Source organism: Lethenteron reissneri, chromosome 20 (genome assembly GCF_015708825.2).
Source record: "Lethenteron reissneri isolate LAM-NWPU_2019-01 chromosome 20, ASM1570882v1, whole genome shotgun sequence".
Lineage (NCBI taxonomy): Eukaryota > Metazoa > Chordata > Hyperoartia > Petromyzontiformes > Petromyzontidae > Lethenteron > Lethenteron reissneri.
This window is the reverse complement of record NC_083798.1, coordinates 16,695,138-16,720,219: the sequence shown is the minus strand read 5'-3', so window position 1 is coordinate 16,720,219 and position 25,082 is coordinate 16,695,138. Positions and strand designations below refer to the sequence as shown.

Sequence of the window (25,082 nt, the reverse complement as noted above, 5' to 3'; positions counted from 1 at the left end):
GGGGGTTTACGCGACTACTTTTAAACAAGGGGTGGAGCGGTGGTGCAGTGGTTGGTGCACAGCATTAAGAACCTGGCGACCCAGCTATGGCTAACATCAGTGGAGAGGTGATATTTATTGGGTCTCTCCGTTCGTAAAGCCGCACTGGCCAACGCCGTGAAGTATGGTCAAACCACACCCATGACTGACATGGCATGGTGAGGCCTTCACCCAGCAGTGGGCGTATAAAGGGCCCGTACATTGTCGATTTTAAAGAAACGTAAACAAAACCTAAATCTTTTTTTATAGTCCCTTTTTGTGTTCACACTTTTCCCGACATCGCATGTGTTCACTGCTGCACACGATGCAGTGCTCTTTTGGAGAGAAAAAAAATCAATTATCGTGGCATGTGGTTAGGCCACAGTGTATGACAAATAAGAAGGCACACGTCTGCATAATACGACCTCACGTGGCTGTAATGACATGTCACGTGTGCTTTATTACATTTGAGCACCAACTTTATTATCCAGGAGGACTATTAATAAAATCGACAAAGTGACGCGTTATATAAAAACTCAATTAAAGCGAAACATGGAAAAAAATGTCCACATTGATTTTAGTGTAACCATTACACTGGTAATTTTAAGCTCGCCTTAATAGCTTCGGATGATTTTCACGATTTAAACTGAGCTGTATATATGAATGCACATAGGCCGGCATTGAGCGAGAGTAATCATTACAGGGCGATAGAGATCTCCAGCGTTCATTTTAATGTGACATTTAACATTTTGTAAAGATAAGAATAAATGTGCAGCCCACTCCTGGTGGAAGAGCCCCAGCTAGAGGGAGCACTATAATGTTACTCTAGAGAACATTTGGCCTACTTTTACACCTCACACGACCTCCCAATCCATAGTGTGTTAGTTACCTATTTATGCTGCTGGGTGGACAGAGGCACGAGGGTTCAAAAACTTGCACCATTGTTCAACTGCCGCACTGGGAGATCGAATAGAACCGACGACCTCTGAATTAATTAATTCAGTGTGCCAAGCATGACACCATGGCAGCGTCTGAGTTTAATCAATGAGACATTAAAGGCTCGTTTTTTGTAATCGACACAAGTTTCCTTAACCTCCCACCAGTGTTCGCTTGCACCATTTAAGGCAACAAATTTTTTTTAATTTGCTAGACTAAAAGCAAGTACAATTGGTTTTCTGTGGACAGAACATCTCGATTATTAGGATAAATTCTAGATTGCCTTGAGTTAATATGGTTAGTTCTTTGTCTGTTTTTCCAGAAATGCTTTATGTGTTTTGGATTTGGTTCCACCTCAATGAAGCAGATTTCGAAAGCAGCCTCTTTCATTGGCCAGGGATACATTAGGTGCAAGTGTTTTACAGCTTTGTAAGCCAGCTGCATGCATGTGAATAGCCCTGTTATCATCAGACGCAAAAAAAAAACTTAAGACGTCACGCAACGTTTTCAAAAGATGAAATGTTCGAGCTCAGTAAAACATAATAATATTTTTTCTATTCATAAAGTGCCTTTCATCAATGATTTCAAAGCACCGTACAAAACACAGCAGACACTAAGCATAAAAATATAAAAATAACGAATTAATCTAAAAACTAAGAAACAACAAAATAATAAAGTATATACTAAAAGCCAAATGTCGTTTGCTATCGCTAGGTTAATGGTTATCAACGCATATCTCTGAAAAATGTAAAAATGAGTTTCACAGCCGACATTTGATGGTTCATTAGGCAAGAGGCAACTGTACCGCAGCTCGGATTTTTGGTCATGCATTATTTAGAAAAAAAATAATACATTTATTAATTATTTAAGCCATGCAAATCGCGACCCTTACTATGCGAACGTGACATCCTCAAGCGCACCTTGGTCATATTTATCCATAAAATAAGCGTATTATTAAATATTCATTATATGTGGCTCCCAATTTGAGAACAAATGTTACACAGTTGCAATGAAAAACAACACATTTCCTCATTAGACCGATGTGAGAAATATAATTTCTAAATTTCCAATCTTTAAGGCATTCTTGGTAGCAATCACATTTTATTCACGTATGGATGTTGTAATAGGATGCTGTCTAATTTTTTTGTTTAAATCGCAGCTGATCTGAGCCGCAAAGGGTTACAGAGAAACGACCTTTCAGATGATTGGCTAAGGCTCCCCCATGCCAGACTTTACCCGCGTGGAGATCCGTGCGAACGCCGGTACGCGCGCACACGCGATGTCACTCGCGCGTGCCACACACGAAGCCACTCCGCTGGAGGCCGCGAGTGGGAGACGTGTCGAAAGCGGGGAGAGCGCACGAGAGCAAGATCAACAAAAAAGCACAGCGATGGGGCAGAGAACGTGTGGAATTGTGCCTCCTCGTTGTGCCTCTTCGTCGTCTGACTGTGGAGCAGCCTGCGTCTTCAACTGCGTCGTCGTTCGCCAAATATTTTGGCAGCTCTAAGTGTGTTTTTTTTTTGTGGCTGCTGAAAAGTCCTACGAATTCTCGAACGTCCCTTGCGTTCGGCCGACTGAATACATTTATTTTCCCCAGAAGCAGTTTATGTGAGTTCGGTCTAAAGCCTTTGAGTCGAGCGTGAACGATTTTTTTTCTTATATTTTGCAGGCACCTCCCGTGGACTTTTGGAATATTATTCGCAACATTGCGTGGATGCCGGGCGCTGTGCATTCGCCCTACTCTTGAGGCTGAGTACTGTACTGCGATGTTTTTGTCAGACTTTTCCGATGTCATCCTAGATCGTAACTAGTCATTGCATGGTTACTAACCTGCGTGTATCGTCAATGTGAAGTGCATGTGTTATTTATTCAAGGACATATTAAACGTCTTCTGTTATGTTTTGCATCCAAATAGATTGTAAAGTCAATGTGGTTGTTAGGAATTGCTTCTCGTTGTAACGATTTTTTTTAAACATATCTATTATTCATTATTTTAGTTTAGTCCAGCTATATTGAAGATAACATATTCTGCCTTTTATTAGTTGCTGCAGTCTTGTTTGGTTATGTAATGTAATAATTGTCTCATGAGAGGAGAAATCGGACACTGTTCAGAGAACAAGAGGCATGCATGCAATTTAAATCGGTGTTATTCAAACCTGTGAACGAGAGCATTCGGGCACTCTAAATCAGGCAGTTTTTATTTCGGACAAATACTCTACACCATATTTATATTTCAGTTAATGCGGTGTGCAGTAAATATAGCACGTAGGTTGGCAGTAAGTAGGGTGAGCGATTACATCATTTCTGTTTTTTCACGTCGTTGTGTCTCTGTGTTCATGCGCTCTTCTGCCTCTTGGGGAGCGGGAGATTGGATTGATGCAGCCCCGTGTGTGCCTCGTCCTTTCCCAGCAAAGACGGAGGTGGTGGTGGGAGGGGGGGTGGGTTGTTGCGTTAGTCTCTGAGCTCTCTTCTATGCCTGTGGAGATGGAGGTGAATTCAATTCCTGCTCATGGGAAGAGTCTGAAAAAATGATCGACTGCGGTTGTTACACAGAAGCGCCGCATTGGCGCGCATGACCCGTTTTCACGAGAGCCACGTAATTTTCCACATTTGAAGCCAGAGTTAAATGAAAGAGGGGATGGAAAGATAGGGAAGGTGATAAAGCTCTCAGGAAAGTCACTGCTAACAGTCACCGTTAAAGGCATAATGTGCCCTCAGCTATAACGTCACCGTCTGAGGCAGTCACTTTGGATATGGATGGCTATCAATCCAATGGATGTCTTCACTTTGAGAAAACTGAATCGTGTGGTGATTTTTCTCTTCAGGGTTTCCATTTATCCTATTGCCTCTCGAGTGCGGCGGCCGTGTATTTCTCCAGGGCTCTTTGCATGTGTCGGTCTGGTGATGCACAGTTTGGGCGCGCCTCAGTCCTATTGATGTAGAGCTCCATATACGTGGCAGAGCAGCCTTTTGGTGGTGTGTTTCAAATAATTTATACAAATCATGGCCTACTTCCATTATCATTTGTGTTCTTAAAAAGCCACTTCTCGTGTGTAAATGCTGCCCGGCAGTAGAAACGCGATTTAAACGGAAGCTGGAGAAGTGACACTGCAGATAGAGGGTGCGAGTAGGCGATTGCAAAAGATATGATCTTTCTGGACAGATTCAGCGAGGGGGAAGCGGTCTTCGTTTGCTGCGGCCAGAGTTTTTTTGAAGCTGTCGTGCAGCTCTGAGTATGGCCTCTAGCCCCGCTGATAAACAGCCTCCGGACACCGATGAGCTCCCCATAGTTCCCCCCACAAATCCCCCTGCCGAGTCCCCGGCCGACCCCGCTGATCCGGCCGATCCAGCCGATTCCAATAATGAAGCAAATGAGCAGAACAACCTGGTCGAAATTTGCCGAGAGCAGGATGGCAACAACACAGAAGCTGGTGAGACGGCGACGACGAAGACGACGACAAAAGCTGAATGCCCCGCCAGCGAATGGGTCCTCCGTCCGCCGCGTGGCCCAAAGGCTGCCCACGCCGCATTTGTCGGTCGCGCCAAGATCCACGGCGTTCGCCACTTCCTGTGGCCCCGGGACGCTGTCACCCGTCGGATCCTCTGGCTCCTGGCCTTCATGGCTGCCCTGGGCCTTCTCTTCGCCTGGTCGGCTGACCGCATCCAGCACCTACTGTCGAGGCCCGCGCACACCAGGGTGAGCACGTCTTGGGTGCGTGGCCTTCCCTTCCCGGCCGTCACCTTCTGCAACAACAACCCCGTTCGCTTTCCTCGGCTCACCAAATCGGACCTTTATGTGGCCGGCATGTGGCTGGGCCTGCTCACTCACGCCGAGTCTCAACAGCCGCAAGCAACCTTTGCGGCGACAGCCACGAACCTCACGGCGAACCCGCACATGATGGCCGGTCTCTCAGAGCCGAGGCGGCAGTGGTTTCAGCGGATGTCTGACTTCTCGCGGTTTCTACCGCCCCGCGAGGCCCCCGGCATAAGCCAAGGCCTTCTGGACCGCCTGGGACATCCGCTCGATGAGATGGTGCTGTCGTGTCGCTTCTGCGGCCAGGATTGCAAACCGCAAGATTTCATCACCGTGAGTTCTGTTTGTTGGATTTCTTTCAAATGTCTCATGTGTCCTGACGTAAAGGTGGAACGAGCTTGACTGCATTTTTACAATTTGGGCATTTTGGTTTATTGCCCTGAATTAGATGATCAAATGTCAGCTGAAAATCAATTTTGGCAATTAGTCTTGATAGCTCTAGCTGAATAAATATATATTTGAAAATAATGTGCTGCTTTTGTGCGCCCAATCAATCTGTTTTGCTCGTGGAAAACTGGCCAGCTATAATAAATTATTGATCACTTAATGGAAATTAATTAAGAGCCAGCACCCTCTCGATTATTCATTATCATTCACTTAAAGAGCTGTTGCATCATGCAACAAAAATTCAAAAGGGAAAATCATTTGACAGTAATTGCGTTATAATTGCTATTGATGAGAAATGGGTAAACAGTGATTTTAAGATATAATTTTGAATAAATGTTTGTCCAAATGTACCTGCTAACACTTAACTGTTAATAAAAAAAAAATTTGGTCTTTTAGTAAAGTCACGTAGATAGTTTTATTTGAACCTATCTACGTGACTTTACCGAAGGACCCAAAGAATATTAATTCCTGCAGTTACGAAAGCTTTCAGTCATATAAATAATTGCGTATAATTTTATCTGGATATGTCAATTAATATAAGCTTTACCCATATGCAAAAGCCAAAGCTGGTAACAAATAGCACCTTTTTTCAGTGTGCATGTTCAACGTCTCTACGATTATCGCATTGCGCGAGTAATTATACAAATGAAGACATGCACAAGAAAGTATGCATAGGTTGAGGTAAAACAAAAATATCTCTACCAGACGAATAACACTGGTCAACACACTTTTTCTGGCATAAGGTATTCCAACGGTTTTAATGTAATTTTGGGGTGCTGATTCCAAATCTGACATCAGTTTTTGTCTATCACATCAGGTTTTTGAGATATCAAATATTGCATTTTCAATAAAAACTGCAGAAGAAAAATATTAAATAAATGTGGATATCTACATAAAATGTTATTATAAACACACTATCCTAAAAATACAGCACCATATTTTAACACTAAAGCAGTCACTGACTCGCAACAACTTGCAATCATAAGTGACAGAGTTAATTTCGGGTAAAGTCAATGAAAATGGGGTATGCCGATAGCATAAAATGAGATGTGATAGAGCAAATCTGAGATCAGATTTGTAATCAGCACCCTGAAATTAGTATAAAACAGCTACAAAAGACCAGGCCAGAATTTATTTTTTTGTTGACCAGTGTAATCACTGCAATTTTGCTGCTATTTATTTGTTTGCACTGCTTCCCATTAGTGTGCTTTTCCAAGGAAACATGAAATTTAAAGGAAATTAGGAGTTCACTGCACAATTAGTTTATTGGCTGAACTTCCTTATAATTGTAGAATATGGTGTCTTAAAATGATTTCTAAAATCTCTCTCCAGTTGGCATTTGCACAATGCTGTAATTTCAGCAGGGTTAACTCGTATTTAAGCATTTGGTATATATACATATCCCTTGGAGGTCTTGATAATCCATTTTAAGCAGAATAGGTGAATTGGTAATAAGTCTTTGTAAAAAAAAAGAACGCCACCTGCATTACATGTTGCTGTGGCTGGCATCACTTGGCACCATGATCACCATCTGTGCACAATTACAGGGGGAGAGAGCACCTGATAATTTGAAGCCATGAGCTAAAATTCATCGTTAGCATTCGACCTTTTACGTTATATTGCTATTTCATTCATTGTGTCTAGGTGTTAAATATTTAGAGTCTCAATATTCAAGTAAAGCACTATCGTGCATTCAATACATCATTGTCATGAAAACGAGATCATGACTGATGACGAACACTGGCAGCTTGTGTCGTGGACATGAGGTTGTTTTACCGACGTAAGTTTTGAAAATCATTATTTTCAGAAGAGTAAAGTGAGAAGCCTCGAGATTTGGCAGCTCTAAGCGTTATTTTAGAACCGTGAAAATAACTGACACAGCATAGAGAGATCTTCATTCAGCAGTGGATTGACAATTAGCTGTTAAATGTTACATTCAGTTATTATTAAACATATTATTGTACGTGTGTAACAATAATTTAACAGCTAACTCATAACACAAGTTTCAAGTTCATTTATTAGGTATAGCCCTGTGAGCCATTCGGCTCTTGAATCGGGTGCAACCGCAACAAACAAAAAACAAAAACATGAACAAAAAACATCTTAAAGTGAATATGTGACTATATATGACACCTGGAACATGCCCCATGACATACGTCCTCCTCCCAGTGAGCCTTTGACACTTCACGTGGCCTCAAAGTGCATTTAGAAATATGCAAGTGCCGTGAGGATGTCACCATCACTTTGTGTTGAATGGCGATCGGTGTAGTTGTTGATCGGAAGCATGTAAGTGTGTTTTTGTGCATTTTCGCAAGTGGTGGTACATTTGTAAGTTTGTGTGTGTGTGCGCGTGTGCTTTACCCCTGAAATGTATTGCGTGTGAGATGTGCAGACCAATCACACCCATGGGGACAGATGAAGCTGTCAATGCTCGCCACGTGCCCCCTTTGCAGATCAATCGGCCATGTCTCCGGTCAGGACAACTACCCTTGGGCTTCTCGGCAGCACTCAATACTTTCATTTAAAACCTGCCTATGTTGGATCCAACTCATAAATAGCTTGTCAATGCGTAATAGGCGTTTCAGTGTTGCACTTTGCACCTGCATGTGCAAGTCGTGTTTGTGTACGCCTCTTTGGGTGTCGTGTTGTGGTTACTGCACTGCGCGCTACGATCCTGGCGACCTGGGTTACATATCCGGCAATGGCTAACATCATTGGTGATTATCTGAACAGGTCCTTGGGGGCCTCCCTGCTTCAGTCGACTGAGTCTTAAATGAGTACCTGGTGTAGTGTGTACACATCAACGCTGACAAGACAAAGGCGGTCGGGCGTGGTGCTGGCCACACCACCCCAACGTTGCTGCGTCGACTTTCACAGGTGCTCGATAACAATATTTGCCCCAACATCCTCTTTGTGTCTCTACGAGGAATATCTGTCTTCATACGTATAGTACAGCCTCTTGACAAGGAAGAGAGACTTTTTTTCTGCTTTGGTCTGGGACACCGTTTTGCAAGGATAACTTTTACCTCGAATTAAGCATATTGTAACTTACCTAGTGAAATTATGAAAGCCATTTTTATTACATAAATACCTTTTCAAGATATAACAATTATAATCTTGCTTTACAAACCATTGTGAATTCACTGCTGAATTGAAGGTCTTCCCATGCCATCCCAGTCATGGAGGTCATTTGACCATACTTCACCACACTGCTCAGTGCGGGTTGGTGAAGGATGGAGTCCAGGGAAGATTGAACTTGTGGCCTAGATTAGCTGTGACTGGAATCTGAGTCGACCCTACCCTCCTTCTGATATCCTTCATATTAGTCATCAACGGGTGATCTATTAAGGTGAGAGTTAGGATGTAATGACCAAAGTTAGAAAAAATACAATAATTTATCATCTAACTTATGTAGATTACTATATATGTGGTAGATCACCAATGACAAGAATACCTACATTGTGTGCCACCCTAGTACAGTGGCTAAGGCTGCATGTGAGTGTGATCCCCTGAAGATGTGCACAAATACAATGCGCGAGTTTGTGAAATTACTTTTTGGTGGCTGTTTCACACGGACTGTCCCCCAACCTGTCATTAATCTCGGTCAGTAGACCGAGACCCATTCCTCTGGCCACCTCCCTCCATTTTACACGTACAAATATAATGCATGAATCTGGTGTCCTGGCTTTGCCCACTCCACACGCTGGTTGTCCCCAAGGCGTTATTAATCTCACGGCCAGCGCGCTGAGACTCAACAGCTTGACAGTCCGTCCTGTCGGCCACCTCTCCCCTGTCACCACTCCTATCACCCCCTCCGTGCGCTCGAATTCCAAGAGCCTGTGTCATCAGCACCCCCTTACCGTCCACCTCGTGACTCCACTGCCAACGGTGGCCGCAATCCATGTGGGGACGAAAATGTAAAACGCGCCCAATAGAATTGGCTAAGATCCATGGTCAATGATTAGATCGGGAGCTGCCTTCCCCACCTCCCCCCCCCCCCCAAGAGGGAGTCAAAATAGATAAGTATATGTTAGTAAAAAATATATAAACTACATTCTGTGTATGATGATAGTGGAAAACCAACACAAATGTTTCTAGTGCATTCATTTATACTCCGTACTGCGTATATATTTGCGGTTGTGCTGGAGAGCTTTGTGATTCGTTATCACGAAGTTCGACGTTTCGCTGCACGAGCTGGGAGAAAAACATTGGACATGCTGCAGAGCAGCACGTGATGCAACCTGCAAACACATCGGAGAGCTGTAATTCATGAATATTATGGAAATGGATTTTAATTGCATTTAAGCTGCTTGCAAGTCCCGTATTATATATGAAATGTTTGTAACAATTTAATTGAGCATGACATTTCATGGGTATTTCTCTTGTTTTTCTTCATTTAAAAGTAGATTTCGACCTCTTTCTGCTGCCATACACGTGATCTGGCCGCTTGTGAGCGGGTATAGGTTGTTAAAGGCCCCAGAAATGTGTGGCAGATTTATGAGAACAGAATAAAGATTGAATGCAGCACGAGTGCCTTTTATACTCCTATACTCCCACATCCATTTAATTCTGCAGACCTCCCCTGCCATTATGGTAGAGAAAAATGCATGGCAGTGTGCGTGAAGCATCACTGCTTATTTATTTGTTTAAAATCTTTGGATCGCCCAGAACAACATGGGCTCAATGAGCATGCCCTGGCACCGTCGTGACACTGCATGCACGGCGCTCGATGTTGAGAAACATCGCAACAAAATGAATGGAATGGGACTTGGTGGAATAGGGTGAGATGGTAAGGTTGATGAGTGTGTGGCTGGCTGACTGACTGACTGGCTGGGTGCTTGGGGGGTAGGTGGGTGGGTGCTTGGCTGGGTGGGTGGCTGGGTGACTGGGTGGGTTTACACTGGACATTTGCCCATCAAGACACCTGGCATTTATGCGACGTTGTTTGGCATATGCTCAAGTTCATGGCTAACTTGCTCAACGGGCAAGTAATTGAACTTGCGTCCATCAGCAACTTGCTCAGCATTAAGCTGTGTGTACCCTTGAGCATTGCTCAAATTCAGCATCTCGGTATACATTGCATGGTTCAGCAAAGCTGGGCTCTCTTACAGCAGCTTCTGCAGCTGCTGCCGCCTTTGCAATGCACATGTTGATGAATATATTTATCTCACACTTGGCTGTGGCTGAATTCTCCACCTACATATATAATTGCGTTATTGCATTTACATGCATTGGCAGGTATTCTGTCCGTGGATGGCAGTGCTGCTTTGCCCCAGGTGACAGAGCTAGGTAGAACTCCGAGGGCTGATAAAGGCATCGCAGCACTCCTTTGCCGATACCCAATCGATGCTCTCTCTTGATTACACCCACTCTTCATAGTGTGGCCTTTTTGTTGGATCAACAAGCAATTTCCACCCATCCCTTCCAACTCTGGTACAAAGAATATACAGTATATTTTGGCTATTTTTTTTCTTCCATGCAACCGTCAAAGGTTTTTGCAAGAGACCGTTAAGCAAAAAACTACTTTTGACCCTCCGACTGGCATCTGTGGTTTACTTTTTTCCATTTCTCTTTCTCTCCATTCTAGGTAGGAGTTGAACTCTGATAGGTGACCTTAAATCAAACCACACAGGCACTTCACATTTAAATCGGACATGATTACATTCAGAGAGCGTCCCTTTTTGTTAGGGGGATATGACTATACAGTACAACGATGCATATCCGCGAAACTGAGGACGGAGGTATAGGCGGATGTGTGAAAATGTCAGATATGATGCGAGAGCATCGATAGAATTTGACCGTGAATATCGTGCACAGGAACTCTCCTATGTGTGGGCGGTTAACTGGGTGAAGGGCGGATGTGTGACAGATATGTGACGCTCTGTTAACACGCACACACACACAAAAAATCATTTTTGAAGGTATTCCACTGCATATGTTACCCTAAAAGCTGTACATATCTGGGCACTGATATTGATAAGTTGTGTGGTGGGTGAGTGTTTATAATGATTGGTCAGGAATTGTGTAGTTTCTGTGAAAACCAGTGACGTATTCTTACACAGATGACTGTGGATGGATGCATGAAGCTATTTCCCAGGCTAAGCAACACGTAGCCTGTTAGCTTCTATTAAAAATGTATGTTTTTTTCACCGTCATTAAGACGTTACTTTTTTTTATGCAGGTTAAACAATAATAATGCTCTGATCTCATTATATGTATTTTAAATAACGATGTAAAAATAATGCTGGCCCTTCTGTCAGTTGTTTTTTTTGCAATGGTATATAGAATAATGCCTTTGGTAAAATTAATAATATGAGAATTGTTGTTAGCCTCTTATCTGATTGTTTAATCGTAGCACTCTTTGAACACCACAATAACCATTCAAGACTGACATCCCTTTCATCTGAAATTATTTTACAGTCATTACCATTTCAGCTTTAGAAATGCAAAATCGGTCAATGTTAAGCTCATAATTTATCCCCTTACATGTAAAATAGAAAAAATTAGCGCGAAGGATATTTGTTGAAAGTAGTATTAACATCTTCTTGGTTCTTTCGGTAAAGTCACGTAGAAGGGAAGTAATAAAATAATAAAAATAAAACATAATAAAATAAAATAATTCTCACGACGTTTCGGCTACAACGCAAGCAGCCGTCTTCAGGTGAAGAATGAGACACTGCCAAGCTAGGAGCTTATAGGTGAATAATGAGACACTGCCAAGCTATAAGCTCCTAGCTTGGCAGTGTCTCATTCTTCACCTGAAGACGGCTGCTTGCGTTGTAGCCGAAACGTCGTGAGAATTATTTTATTCTATTATGTTTTATTTTTATTATTTTATTACTTCCCTTCTACGTGACTTTACCGAAAGAACCAAGAAGATGAATCCCTGCAGTCACGAAAGCTTTAAATCGAAATTTAGTATGAACATCTTTTGTCAGAACATTTGGCCAATTTTCAAATGGTAAGAGCTAAAGACGACACAAAAACAAGTGCTAGGTCGTTTTTTTTGCACATCAGCAAAATTGGCATTCGTGTTTAAACGAAGTGTGGTTAAGTGAGTACATGTCCTCGCATCTTAGTGGGTGTACGAGTGCAATAACATATATGCACGATTACTATGTATTATGTACGATCATATGTATAATATATGGAGAGCCGTATATTGGTGCATGAATGAACATGACTTCACATATGTGTGCATGTATAAATGTTCGGGAAAAAACACATTAATGCATAATCTTAACAAAACAGAGGGGAAAACCCCCTACTAAAAACAGAGAGGCTACTGCAATTGCAGCAGCAGGTGCAGCAGATCTACGCGTGTGTGTGTGTGCGTGCGTTCTCCATGTATGTGTGTGTGTGCGTGCGTTGTGTATGCGTGCATGTGTGTGTGTGGGGAGCGGTAGTGTAGCGGTTAGCATGCTGTGCTACGAACCTGGCGACCCGGGTTCGATTCCCGCTCACGGCCAGCACCAGTGACGATTATCTGAACGGGTCCTGGGCCTCCCCTAGGTCGACTCAGCCTCAAATGAGTACCTGGTGCGATATGTGAACATCGCCACTGGGGAGACAAAGGCGGCCGGGCATGGTGTTGGCCACCCCACCCCCTCGTGTGCCGTGCTGGCCTTTAATAGGTGCTCGCTAACAACAATTGCCCCTACAGTCTGTAGGCTATACGGGGGATCGTTGTGTGTGTGTGTGCATGCGTACTCCATGCGTTTGCTCCCTGCACTGCCATAATAGCCCTGGGGCCTGTTTATTCCTAGATTAGACCTGACCTTGACATGGAGCACGCTTGCACGACTTTCAGAATTAATTTTGTAGAAACATTGTCTTAATGTCTGTGGACTTCAAGAATGTTTACTTGAGGGGCTCCAAATGAGATTTTTGTTCACCCGCCATGCCCACCTTATATTTTATAGAAAAATGTACGTTTTATTTGTTTTCAACTTTATTCTCAGAGTTTTTAACAAGTGTGGCCAAGCAACATAACAAAAACACTGATTGATTTGCAACCAACTTCAATTTAATAAACCATCCATCAGCACCCAACAAACCTTTACATGGTCCATTGGGCAATTGCATAAAGGGCTCCCTTTGATCTGTAATGTTCACCATTATCCATCCCACAAGAAAAATTTGGATTTTTTTTTTCGTGATGTTCAGCTGTCCAAGGATTTGCTTAATCTAATTTATGTGCAGTGCATCCTCTGTGGAGGCCACGTGCAGCACACTAGATTAACTGCGCTAGGGACACACTGGATAGGCATTTATCTCAGCAGTTAAACATGTCATGCTTTTAATTTTGGCTTGCAGAATTTTTTCATTGATGTTTGCACAATACGGATAAAGTTAAGTCCCTTTACAGTGCTTTTATGCCCACATTTAATTAACAATAAGCACCGTTGTAGATGGAAACGAATCCCATGTTCCCCACCCATGAAAGCAAAGAGTTTGAAAATTAAACTCGGTGACTTACAAACCCCCACTGTAACTTAACCGAGTGCCTGCACAGCATTTGTTGTGACTACAATAAAAATTGGACAGGTTGTGTTGAGATATTGTGAGTCCAAGGTTGTACATGTGGCAAATAAACCGAGTGGGTTGCTACATGGTTGGAACATCGATGCTTTGCTCCTCAGTACAAGATGCACCCCAGAGTAGTGAGGTGCACGACACACTCCACCATTATGTGTTGCTTGAAATGCAATGATAACATGTACCATACTGTGTGTTTCGGTAAAGTGCAATTTCTAATCACATGTAAATGATATGCAGCATTTTAATTGGATCAAAGTTTAATGAGAGATTAATCATGCACACGTGCGGATGAAAAGACACAACCTCAAAGTTAATTTTAGGATACATTGTGGTATTAAAACGTTCAAATATTAATTTAAAAAATAACAGATGCTTATCAGTATATATTTCAAACACATCACCATATTTTCAATTCGGCACAATAAAGTGCTTCTCACGTAACACATGGGAAAGTTTACACTTTCAACCACTTCACTTTTCCACTTCAACAGTGGTACACTAGCTCCAAATTCATATCGATCGAGTCATTATGTATGCAATGCTTTCAGTGATGGGAAGGCGTCAGAGTCTTGGCTGTGTGTGCTAGCTGAATGGACAGTGCATTGTAAGCAGCACTGCATTATGTGGCTATGGGTATATGTCGCTGTCCATGGTACTTGGTGAGGGTAGTAAGCAGCACTGCACGGTGTGCGTGTGCATAGATGTCGCTGTCCATGGTACTTGGTGTGGGTAGTAAGTAGCACTGCACTGTTCAGCTCCGGATAGATGTTCCTGCTGCGGTTTGTTATGCGAATCTGGGGCATCAGGAGCTGTCACAGAGGCACAGTGGCCCGCATGTCACTCGGCCAGTGAGCACACCTTTGACAATCCAAATCCTGCATTTAGCGCATGGTGCGCTGGGACATTTACGAAGCATGCCGTCTGCTATAAAGCGTTGCATGCCTTGCTGAAACCTTGTGATGTAATTTGCAAGAGCAGGCAATCGCGTGCCAAAGGCATGGCCCAAAATTCCAAATTGGAAAATAATCTGCAATCATGAATTTGGTATGAAAACATATTCCCCTATGGGCACTTGTGCATTCCTGTCAGTGATATGTGACATGTCAGCGGTGTTATCCAGCATAAATAATTTCTAAATAAAACAGAGCCTGCGGGGCAATGCAGGCAAGGTGAGGGTGGAATGGCAAGCGGTCGCAACTGCTTATCCTCACTGGGATTATTTGGCGTGACCAGCAAGACCATGAAACCTGGGACTATCTCAATACCATATCACGCAATCATCACAACCTGAAGTAAGGTCATGTGGAAGCCAACCACCCCAGCAATGCCACAAGACACATGAAATATTAATACATAATTAAATACATTTGGTATAAGCACAATTCTTAAAGCGCAAGGCGATCAAGAAGGCACTCTGTTTTACAGGCGGTTATAGTTTTCCGGTAGAGATAAATGTTGCTTTGTGGTTTCACATAATTATTCGTGAGATTTTGGTTTTTGGGACACGATACCAACACAAATGGCCTTTTTTATGTTTAAATCATGTAACAGGGTCTTTATCGTCCACTGTGCAGCTGACGGCGAGTTGATGCACCCACAGTATTAAGCAGGGTGGCCGCGTGCCTTGAACCGTGAACATCTGCAACAAGCAGCAAGCGCGACAGCGCACAGCCATTGCATTGCACTGGACAGGAAATGTTGCTTTTTTCCGGGCCGGGTTGTGAGGTTACGGAAATAGAGAGTGTGGATGGTTTGTCTCAGCAGGAGATCAAGGGCGTGCTTATGGCTGCAAGCGCATTTCCCTTAGCCCGACATGAAGCTGCTCATCTGAGGCATCAAGGAGCTCTGAGAGCCTTTGGATTGTAAAGAGTAGTCAATGCGATCGAATGCTATCAAGAAATCAGCGACGCACGCGCGACGCCTCGAGTCGAGTCATCCTTCCGTGTGAGCATATTCCCCTTGCCACAGTTTGACATTAAGCATCCAATGTCACACTTGGCAAAAGATCCCGAAACATTGCTGGTGCATTGTTAAGCCGTTGCTAAGTTATGAGTGGCGCTATGAGTAAACGATTACAAATATCACAATACAAATAAAATGTAGAATGTCAGCAGCATGACAGGAATGCCTCGTGCATGCTGAGTGAGAATTAATGGCGTTGGCCTGCATGAAGTTTACCACAATTGCACGGGTAGCAGGATAGATGTGCTTTTGGCAAAGCAATGTGATTCTTGTGTTATTGTGTACACTTTGTTTTCACTTACTTATCACTTATTGCACAATTTTAAATTGTTAGGGGAAATATAACACTGTACACATATGGAGCCAGCAAGGCATTGTTACATGTGCATTGTGGGAATACATCTACAGAATGTACAGAACAAATTAACATATAAAATATTGGACTATATTTTATCCAGAAAGGTAATATACTTATATACTCTAAATCTATATCCTAATTTATTTTACAGGAATATTGCAGTTTTCTTGTCAATAATTAATGGGAAATCTTGAAAATATCCCATAGTTTGAAATACAAACATTACGATAAGGTGGTTAAAGTTAAGCTTCTGCCAAAGCGTACTTTAACCTATATCGTTTTTTCTTAGCAGTGTGTGTGTGTGTTATAGGCTGCAAGATGTGATGATAAATCAGCTGAGGATCTAAAGTGTTGTTCCACTGTTGGCACAGCGGTGCAGTTTAAGGCTGCAGATAGCCAGAGTGTCCCGCAATAAACGTCACTTGCACTTGATATATGTGAGCGGCAAGGGTGTGTGTGACTGCATGCCCGGCGACTTCCAATCAGTAGGTCATTACAGCCTTTACAACAAACACGTTGAGGAATTCAAAAGTCACATTTTGTGTGACTCCAGTTTAGCAGATTTTTTCGCTCCTGCAGCAAAACACGGCCTGCTATAACGATTGCCTTGAGACAAACGTAATATTTTTAGCGTAACTTTTAGTATTTGACCAAAATCATGAATGCGCCTGGTTTGGAAGTGGGCATTTGTTTATTATTTTCTGTGCTTGTACGGGAAATCGTAAAAGTGCTGACACTGCTCTCTCATTCAATCAAAAACGTTGCATTCTCCCCTGCTGCCCGCACAGTCTGGGCCTCCCTTCCCTCCAGCCGTCCGTGCTGATGATCTCCTGTCCCTCGGTCAATGGCCAGGCTCATGAACGTCCTATTCTCCTCTGCCGACAACTGCTTACCACTTACTTTTCATAGAATAAATTTGCCTACTCTGTCTCTGCAGCGTCTTTGAGATGTTGTATGTTGTATATTGTGTTGCATTAAATAAGTCCTTGATATGCCATGTTATTTATACTGTCTTTCATTCATCATAGTACAAGCATTAGCGTACATAATGTTTACGGAGATTTTTTAAAGTACTGTAAATACATTGTTGGTGCAAAAATGTATCATGTTCCTGGTTTGTATTCTATGCGCTTGAAACATCATGTTTGTCATTGTGAGTGTAAGTGGCTGCTTGTGGTTTGGATGTACAAATAGATTGGGAGATGCGTAGGTGTGCTGATTGTGAATGTGTAGAATTGCAATCATGGTGGAGTCTATGCGTAGGTGTGCTGGTTGAGAATGTGTACGAGTGGAGTCTTGCATCAAAGGCCCTGCTTTTAAGTTTGGCAGAGACAGCCCCCCAGCCAGTCAAGCAATTTACATCATGAAACTGTGCAAAGCCTCAATAATTACTCTTTAAGGAAACTCCACAGAGTGATGTTGACAAAAAAGCACCCTCATTGTGTTCCTGATTTGACTTGTGCCAGTTAATAATTGGCTTTTCCAAGTCACAGTAGTTAAGAAACGCGTATTGTTTTGTGATCACAGTTTGTTGTTGCAATAATTGGAAACCTTTTTAAATAAAAGGCCCGAGTTACAACCGTATTAAAAAAAATGGCTCAAGTAGCATTTCAAACTGGAAGCGAACGTTTAATAAATACATCAAATTTTGATTTAAAGCTTTCGTGACTGCAGGGATTCATATTCTTGGTTCTTTCGGTAAAGGCACGTAGAAGGGAAACAATAAAATAAAATAAAAATCAAGTTTGCTTGAAATTAATTGCTTCTATACTGCTTTTCAATCATATTTTTTTCAACATATTATTTGAGATTTTCAACCTCCTTCGTTTATCATTTCACTCTTTTTGTTGAATGAAGCTGAATGTATTGCAGTTGGGCCATTCACAAACTCTCACCTTAGCCACTGGCGAAGAAAAAAATAATCACGAGAAAATTTTTTTTTTAAACAAAAGTGTCTGAACGAAGGGCTACAACGAACTACATGCACATCCATCCAGCATATCTACCAAATTAAAGTATTCACACTTTTAAAATGTTTAAATGTCTTTCGTTGTTAGAAACACTACTTTGTTGTGACATGTAAAGCACACCATTATCGTACAAAAAGGGCAGACAAGAGTACAGTGACACGCGGCATATAAAAAGGCATTTGTGAATGCGGTTAAAAGCTTGCGGGACATTAGGTCCTTTTCTCCCCCACCTCTTGTGCTGCCATGAGTGGTGCTTTTGGTCCAATACTTGAACCGTGTGCGAAAAGCCTTGAGAGAACGGGGATGCACACGACATCAAGGCCTGATCCGATGTGACGTTTGTTTTGACCAACACCACTGAAAGGGTCCAACCCACTGCTATTTCTCTGCCCTGGCTATACTCAGATTATTAAAGTGTTAGATTGTGACTTACATTCATCATCTTCATCAGCAGCCATGATCTATACGCTGCTAAATGAAGGCCTCACCAAGGCTCACACGAGCTGATTTCACTGCTCCATATCTGCAGTGCCTGCCCTCTATTATTTATTAATACATATGACTGATGAATTTTAGGGTTACATCAGGCATTGGAATCATTAAATAAATAATTTAATGGGATGTTAAAACAATGCAATTTCAGTAAAAATATCAGCCATTAAATGCCGACAGGATGTTTACCATCGAGGTCTCTGTGTAGTCGAATCAATGGACTTTATTGTTTTTTCTGAAATTACTTAGATACTCAAAGGAGAAATAAAAGCAAAAAACGGCTTAGCTAGAGCAATGGTGCAGATGTGTATGTCGAAACAATCCTGAAAGCCTCAACAGTTCTGTGTCATTTAACAGAACACTGAGCAATTACCATGGCAAACCTTAATTAGAAAATGCTGGTTGAATAATTATTTGACAATATTTATCAAATGGGATCTTCATGAAGTGGAATATTGTTCTCGTTTTATGCTTAACGAATGAATGTGGAATCAGATGTTTCCAGTTCAATCTCCCCACTCCGGCAGTTGAAACAATGCGGGTAAGTTTTACAAATTCCCCTTGCCTCTGTTTACCCAGCCGTATGAATTTGTACACCACAGTTAGTTGATCAGCAGATCGCGTGTGGTGGTGGTGGTGGCGTATATTGTGGGTGTTCACACTTCTTCCAAGACGTCTGGCCAGCGTGGATAAAATAGGCCACATTTACCCTCCTAGAAGGGCTCTGGGGCTCTCCCTCTCGTGGAGGCCCTTTCGGCAGCAGCGACGTTTAGCATATAATTGCAGGGCTACACCTTTATCATCTATCTTTAAATTTCATTTAAATGCCCAAATGTTGTCTCGCAAGCAGTCACTATCTGTGGGATATTTGTACAGCGTAGATCTGTTAAGCTTCATTGTACAGCTTATTTCTGCAAATGTGTACCCTAACCCACAAAAAAACCCCATGGCTGAAGAGTTGCTCATTGATTTCATCTGCAACCAGTTCATTTTCTAATTTGCAGTGTGTGAAGTCACTATGTGATTTCACCGCTGGAAGTCATAGCATTGGTTCTCTAAGGCTCCTCCAATATGGGCCCTGAAAGCCTAAGACTGTCCTCAGTAGCCTTACAAAGCTGATCTATTTATTTCATTGAAATACTGTGAATGCATTGCCAGTACTGTGCGTCTGTTAGGTTGCATTTAACATCATAATTTGTTTTATTTGTCTTCGTGTGATTATTATAGGAATTCATTACTGGTAATGAAAATGCCTGTGACACTGATAGCGATCATCTCGCAGAGAATGTCGTAAAAAAAACACTATGTGATTACATTCACCAGCTTTAGATCTGTTATCGCATCATCCACCGGTACATAAAATGGAAGGTTTCAAGCCGCCTTCAAAAGGTTAGAAAACGGCATGGTGCTTTTTGAAGGGCAGTATTAGCAAAATTGGTTTTTGGTCCACTAAGTAGTGGGTGCACTCCCTCAATTGCATCTGCTCTCTCAGATAGCTATATAGTTATTATTTTAAGTTGGGCTGTAAAGCTTGCACAGCGTTTTGTTTTGCATTGTGTCCTAGGTATTACTGCAACATTACTAAACTTAAACTCAACTATTTGTATTTTACCAGGTACGTAGCTCTTTCGCAGAAGCGACCTGGTCACGAATGATAGCTCAACGCACAGTGGCTTATCACGTGGAAAGTTCTAGCAGCGACGTACTCTCAACGCATGTTTATACTGGGAGGAACCTCCTGGTTACACCAGCCCACAGGGGATTATTCTGTCCGTCTGTCCGTCGTGCATCCAAAAATGGGAGGGGTGGGGCTGGGTGGAGAGGGGAGGGTGGGGCTGGGTGGGGGGTGGGGCTGGGTGGGGTGGGGCTGAGTGGGCAGGGGCTGGTCACCCCGTGGTTCCCTTAAACGTTTAACCTACTCACGCTGGCTTGCACCCGTCCTCACAGTCGGGCATATTTGCGGAATACACCATGCCGCCGTTGACCCTGGCCATTGACCGAGCAACCCAACGTTCCTACCAGTTCCCTCCGCAGGAATGTGTTAAATGTGGAGGGGAAAACCGGATGACCCGGAGAAAATCCACGTGGCCACGAGAAGAACATGCAGTCGTTAGGGTCGGGATCGAACCCACGACCTCCTGCATACCAGGCGAGAGAGATAACATCTCGCCACCGCGGCACTGGATCTGTATATAATTTAGGAACAGAATGTAATTAGTTGGTTAATAATTATTTGTATTACCAAATTCAAGTAGCAATTGAAGAAAACGCCAAGGGTAAATTGTTTGGAACTTTAACGTTTTGGTGTTGCATAAAGCTAAGTCGATTTGCATTCTAATTGTGTATTATTATTGCGAGTAATACACATTGCAAAAATGTACCAATTTGCACAGTGTTCTATACAACAGTCTAAGCCACAAATTGGTGGCTGTAAAAATAACTATTAAGTGTTGTGTTTTGAGAAGGTAACTTTTTAAACAGAGCATTAAAGCATGTAAATTGCATGCAAAACAAACTGGCTCTTGCACCAGTATGCGTTTTACGGTAATTTGCCATTTGCAAGTTAAATTTGCGAGCTCTGAAAACATCACTAATGCTGCTACAATTTTCTGGACCTTCGAGAGCATAAACATCGAATTTCTGAGAACCTTTTGTGCGGCCGCTTTCGAACCCATATGCATCACGAGCCGTGACTCTCTGTCGATATCCAGTTTCCAGAGAGGGTGAGTGATGAGTACGATGGTGCCGTGGTGAGAGGGGAGCCTCTGGCGAGACTGGTGTGTGGGCCTTGCTGTTTATCGGCACGCAATTGTCTGGGTGGTGGTGGTGGTGCCTTCTGTTGAAAGAAACCAAATCTTGAATGCTATTGATTAGTTTTCACCTCTGGACATCATTTTGTGACCAAACCAATGGTTTCTTATGCTAGGTTTGTGTTTCTCTTGAAAGCATTTCAAGACACAAAGGGCTGATAAATATTGTTTTAAATAACACTGCAGCTATTTGTAAAAAGAAAAGTGACTTGGATGGAAAAAAAGTTAAGTATGGCATTCTAGAAAACAGCATTAGTCTGCTTTAATTTGCTGTAAGTCGGGTGTGTGGCACCACAAGTCAATTACTGTCAAAACTTTACAAATTGTCTGTCACATGTTATTACGGCTTCATTTGTATTGTTATTTTTCAATTATACGCATACACAAGTTGGCATACTGTCGTGGTGTAATGATTAGCACGCTCGACTGGCAATCCAGCATACACCAGGTTCAGTTTTCTGGCACTGCAGATTGAAGCGTGGTGCTTATATCCTCTCACCTCTGTCATTCCAGTAGGGGTGCGGCGGTGGCGAGTTGTTAACTACATCGCCGAGTATCCAGGAGGCTGTAGTTTCAATGCAAACCCTGACGTCTGTATATTTGGAGTTTGCAAGTTCTCCCCGTGGTCACGTGGATTTTTCTCCGCGTCCTCTAGCTTTGCGTTGAGAGTATTTGGCCGCTATATTTTTCCGGATGATTAAGCCACTTCGTTGAGCTATCATTTGTGGCCAGGTCGCTTCTGAAAAAAGTGCCATATAGCTCTGTGGGACTTACTTGGTAAAATAAAAATATAGTTAGTTATAGTTAATAAATGGGTGCTTGCGTTGTGACCGAAACGTCGTGAGAATTGTATTTTATTATGTTTTATTTTTATTATTTTCCTTCTACGTGACTTTACCGAAAGAACCAAGAAGATGGGTGCACCGGTTAGTCACTGGGTAGGTAATGTGTGGTGGGATAAAGTGTGGATACTCTGAATTTGTCTGCCCAGCGTGGAAGAGCAGGCCAAATACCCTCTGAAGTGGCTCTCTCGAGCGTCCTCTAGTGGAGGCCCTTCTGCTGACAGTGGAATGAACAAGTCACTGCAGGGCTTTTACACGAGTGTGTGGACATGCGCAGTCGTTACACATGTGTAGTGGCATAGAATAGTAATGCAGCAGCATAGCGCCGGCTGCTGGCAGGGAAAGGGAATCTGCGGCTTATAGCAGCCCTGACGTCAGCAGGCCACGTGATACACCAGAGGGCGATCTCGGGGAAAGGTCACAGAAGGGGCACACCAAGAACCCGCTGGTAGGTTCTAGAAAGGGGGCGGGGCCGGGGGCGGAGCCAGGCCACGCTGAGAGTATAAAAGGGGCCCCTGCAGGGGACCTCGGGGCTGTTTCTGTTCAAGTCCATCGTCGTCTTCGTCACCATTCTTCTCTTAGTCGCCAAAGTCGTCGTCGCTTGATATTGCGCTGCTAGACGGTTGTTGGCTGTACCGGTCAGCGCCATCGGTGTTAGACGGCTAGCGTTGCGTATAGGCGAGGGTGTGTGTAGCCTCGGCGACTTTGGGGTGTGTGAAGGGAGATTGTGAGTATAGTAAAAGAAGTGCCTCCAAGAATTAGTGCCTCCGAGTTGAACACATGTATGCCACACGCAAAATGATGAAGTAGTGCACTAAGGGCCAGACTAAGGCATCGCTATTATTCTTACGGTTTAGAATTTTTTCACAAGGATGAAAGTTGGACTAAGGCTACCTTTTCATGATTATTTTGGTCAAACGTTGATGCTCAAAACTCATGCAGACAATACCAAGAAAGGCAGAGCTTAGGTGAGCCACCTAATCGTATATATTTTTACAAAATTTACTTTGACAATAACATGAAGGTATTTGTTTTAGTGCATAATGCACACACGTACATTTAACTTGTACCTGTGCACCACAACATTTTTGCCGCACGGTTACCAATACGAACCCTTAATGTTTGTGTCTATTGACTAAGAGGTTGATTATTTATTTTCAATACATTATAAATTGTATATATATTACATGCATTATATATGCTGTTTTATGTTACGCACAGATGCTCTATAAATACTAATACTACACACTGTGTTTTAACCGCAATGCTATGCAACACTAGACAATGAATGTTTGTGCACAGTATTATACAGGGAGCTTCAAAAACATTTTAACACTTCCGAGAATTTGCAACAGCACCACAAGAAATGTGCCTCCGGGCTCTGGAGACCACCGGGAGAAGATTCCAGGCACGTGTTGACAATGATGGCGAACAAGTGGAGATTCTTTGACTTTTTGAAGCTATTAACATCACATTTGTTATCATGTTACAGTGTATTGTCCGTTATTTTTTCCATTAAAAACGATAGTGTTAACATTTGTTTGAAGCATCCTGTTATTTGCGCCAATGGGCCACATATGTTAAATCGGCCGCTGCTGCCTATATCATTTCGCAACATAGTGGTAATGAAATAAGTAGAACAGCTGTGATGCTGCTGATGAGACCCAGAAGGTTGAAACTAGTCACGTCTTGCATTACTTAAATTCAGTAAACAAACATGGCAGAAGCACACAAGGCCTTTTGCCATCGGACTAAACACAACTTATTCAGAGGGAGGGATGAACGTGTGCATGTTTATTATTTATATTTAAACATATCCAACGTTATACACAGAGATGCAACTAAAATGTTTGTTTCCCGCAATATGGCCCGATCACCCTGAGGATACTAGATTCAAAATTAAGTGCATTTCAGTGGCAGCAGGAGCCTCTTCTTGTGTGCATCATAGTCCCAATGCTGCTTAGGGACGGGATGCTCAGGAATATTTCCGTTCAAGCACATCTTGGAATTAATTCGCCGATACAAACTAACAAGTGAAACTAATATGCATCGCTGCTGTTGTGGTGCAGAGATGTGGCAAAAGACTTTCCGTACAGAATGAGCGTTGACAATTAAATGTATAGTTCAGACTTTTAAAATCTCAGTCACCAAATTGATGCAGATTTTGCTTATAGCATAATTATCCACATACATAAGCGTGTTTAATATTTGAATAACACTTTATATTGTTGGCATATCAGCTTGAAATCAGTACTTAGCTGTTCGGCTTAAACCATTTCTAAGCTCTCTTAGCCTGCCCCTTAATGACCCAAAGTCCTGCAATTATCCTTCCTCTTTGTGCCGATCTTAACCCTGTTAATTCCTATTCTTAGCAGGCCACTTCCGCGGGCCTGTGCATTTCACGGGAAAATTACGTTCTAATAAATTGCAAATATTCTCAGCTTTTTCTCGTTACCAATATCAGACTATCGAATTTAACTTGTGCATGACGGAATTTTAAATTGTTTTAACTTTACATCGAATTCAATACGTGAGAAAAACTGACGCGAATCAAATCTTAAGTGGATTTTATATTCAAATCACGTTTTGTATGCCCAGTATTCATGGCACTAATATGGTTCTATATTAGTGGTGTGGTGTTGAAATTGAATGTGGTGTTCCATCGTGCATCAACTGAGATTGGGAGCACATTTAATATTTTATTTCATGGGTTTTATAAAAAAAAATTACAAGGCAGTCATCGCTGGAAATTTCATTTTTAAAAGAACAAAGGTGACATTAAGGAGTCAGAATTTCTTCAATGCAAGAATTGTGTAATCAATCCCAATGACACATTAAGCTTTAAGTTGACTATTCGTTGGCTCACCAGCAGTAAGGCACAGGACTTATTGAAAATAAATTGGTCACGATCTTTTAGAAATGTATGGCTAACTACTAATTACAAACTATATT

General features: G+C 42.4%; 2 protein-coding genes across 3 annotated transcripts in view; both read left to right on the top strand.

The window, feature by feature from the left end:
• LOC133344887 (acid-sensing ion channel 3-like) overlaps nt 1–3,345 on the top strand; it is a 36,592-nt gene extending 33,247 nt beyond the window's left edge. The window contains exons 1-2 of one of the 2 annotated variants that reach the window (XR_009755390.1): nt 2,235–2,461; nt 2,624–3,345. Coding sequence is in view for 1 of the 2 variants with exons in the window: in XM_061555188.1 (XP_061411172.1) it covers nt 2,624–2,701 (78 nt within the window). In the remaining variant the exon portion in view is untranslated. Of the gene's footprint in view, nt 1–2,234; nt 2,462–2,623 lie in introns of those variants that run through there. The other variant, XM_061555188.1, reaches the window with a different exon arrangement.
• A 71-nt stretch (nt 3,346–3,416) lies between these two features.
• LOC133344886 (acid-sensing ion channel 1-like) overlaps nt 3,417–25,082 on the top strand; it is an 81,898-nt gene continuing 60,232 nt past the window's right edge. Inside the window, exon 1 of the mRNA XM_061555187.1 lies at nt 3,417–5,041. Within this exon, the coding sequence (XP_061411171.1) occupies nt 4,190–5,041 (852 nt within the window). The 5' untranslated portion in view covers nt 3,417–4,189. The remainder of the gene's footprint in view (nt 5,042–25,082) is intronic.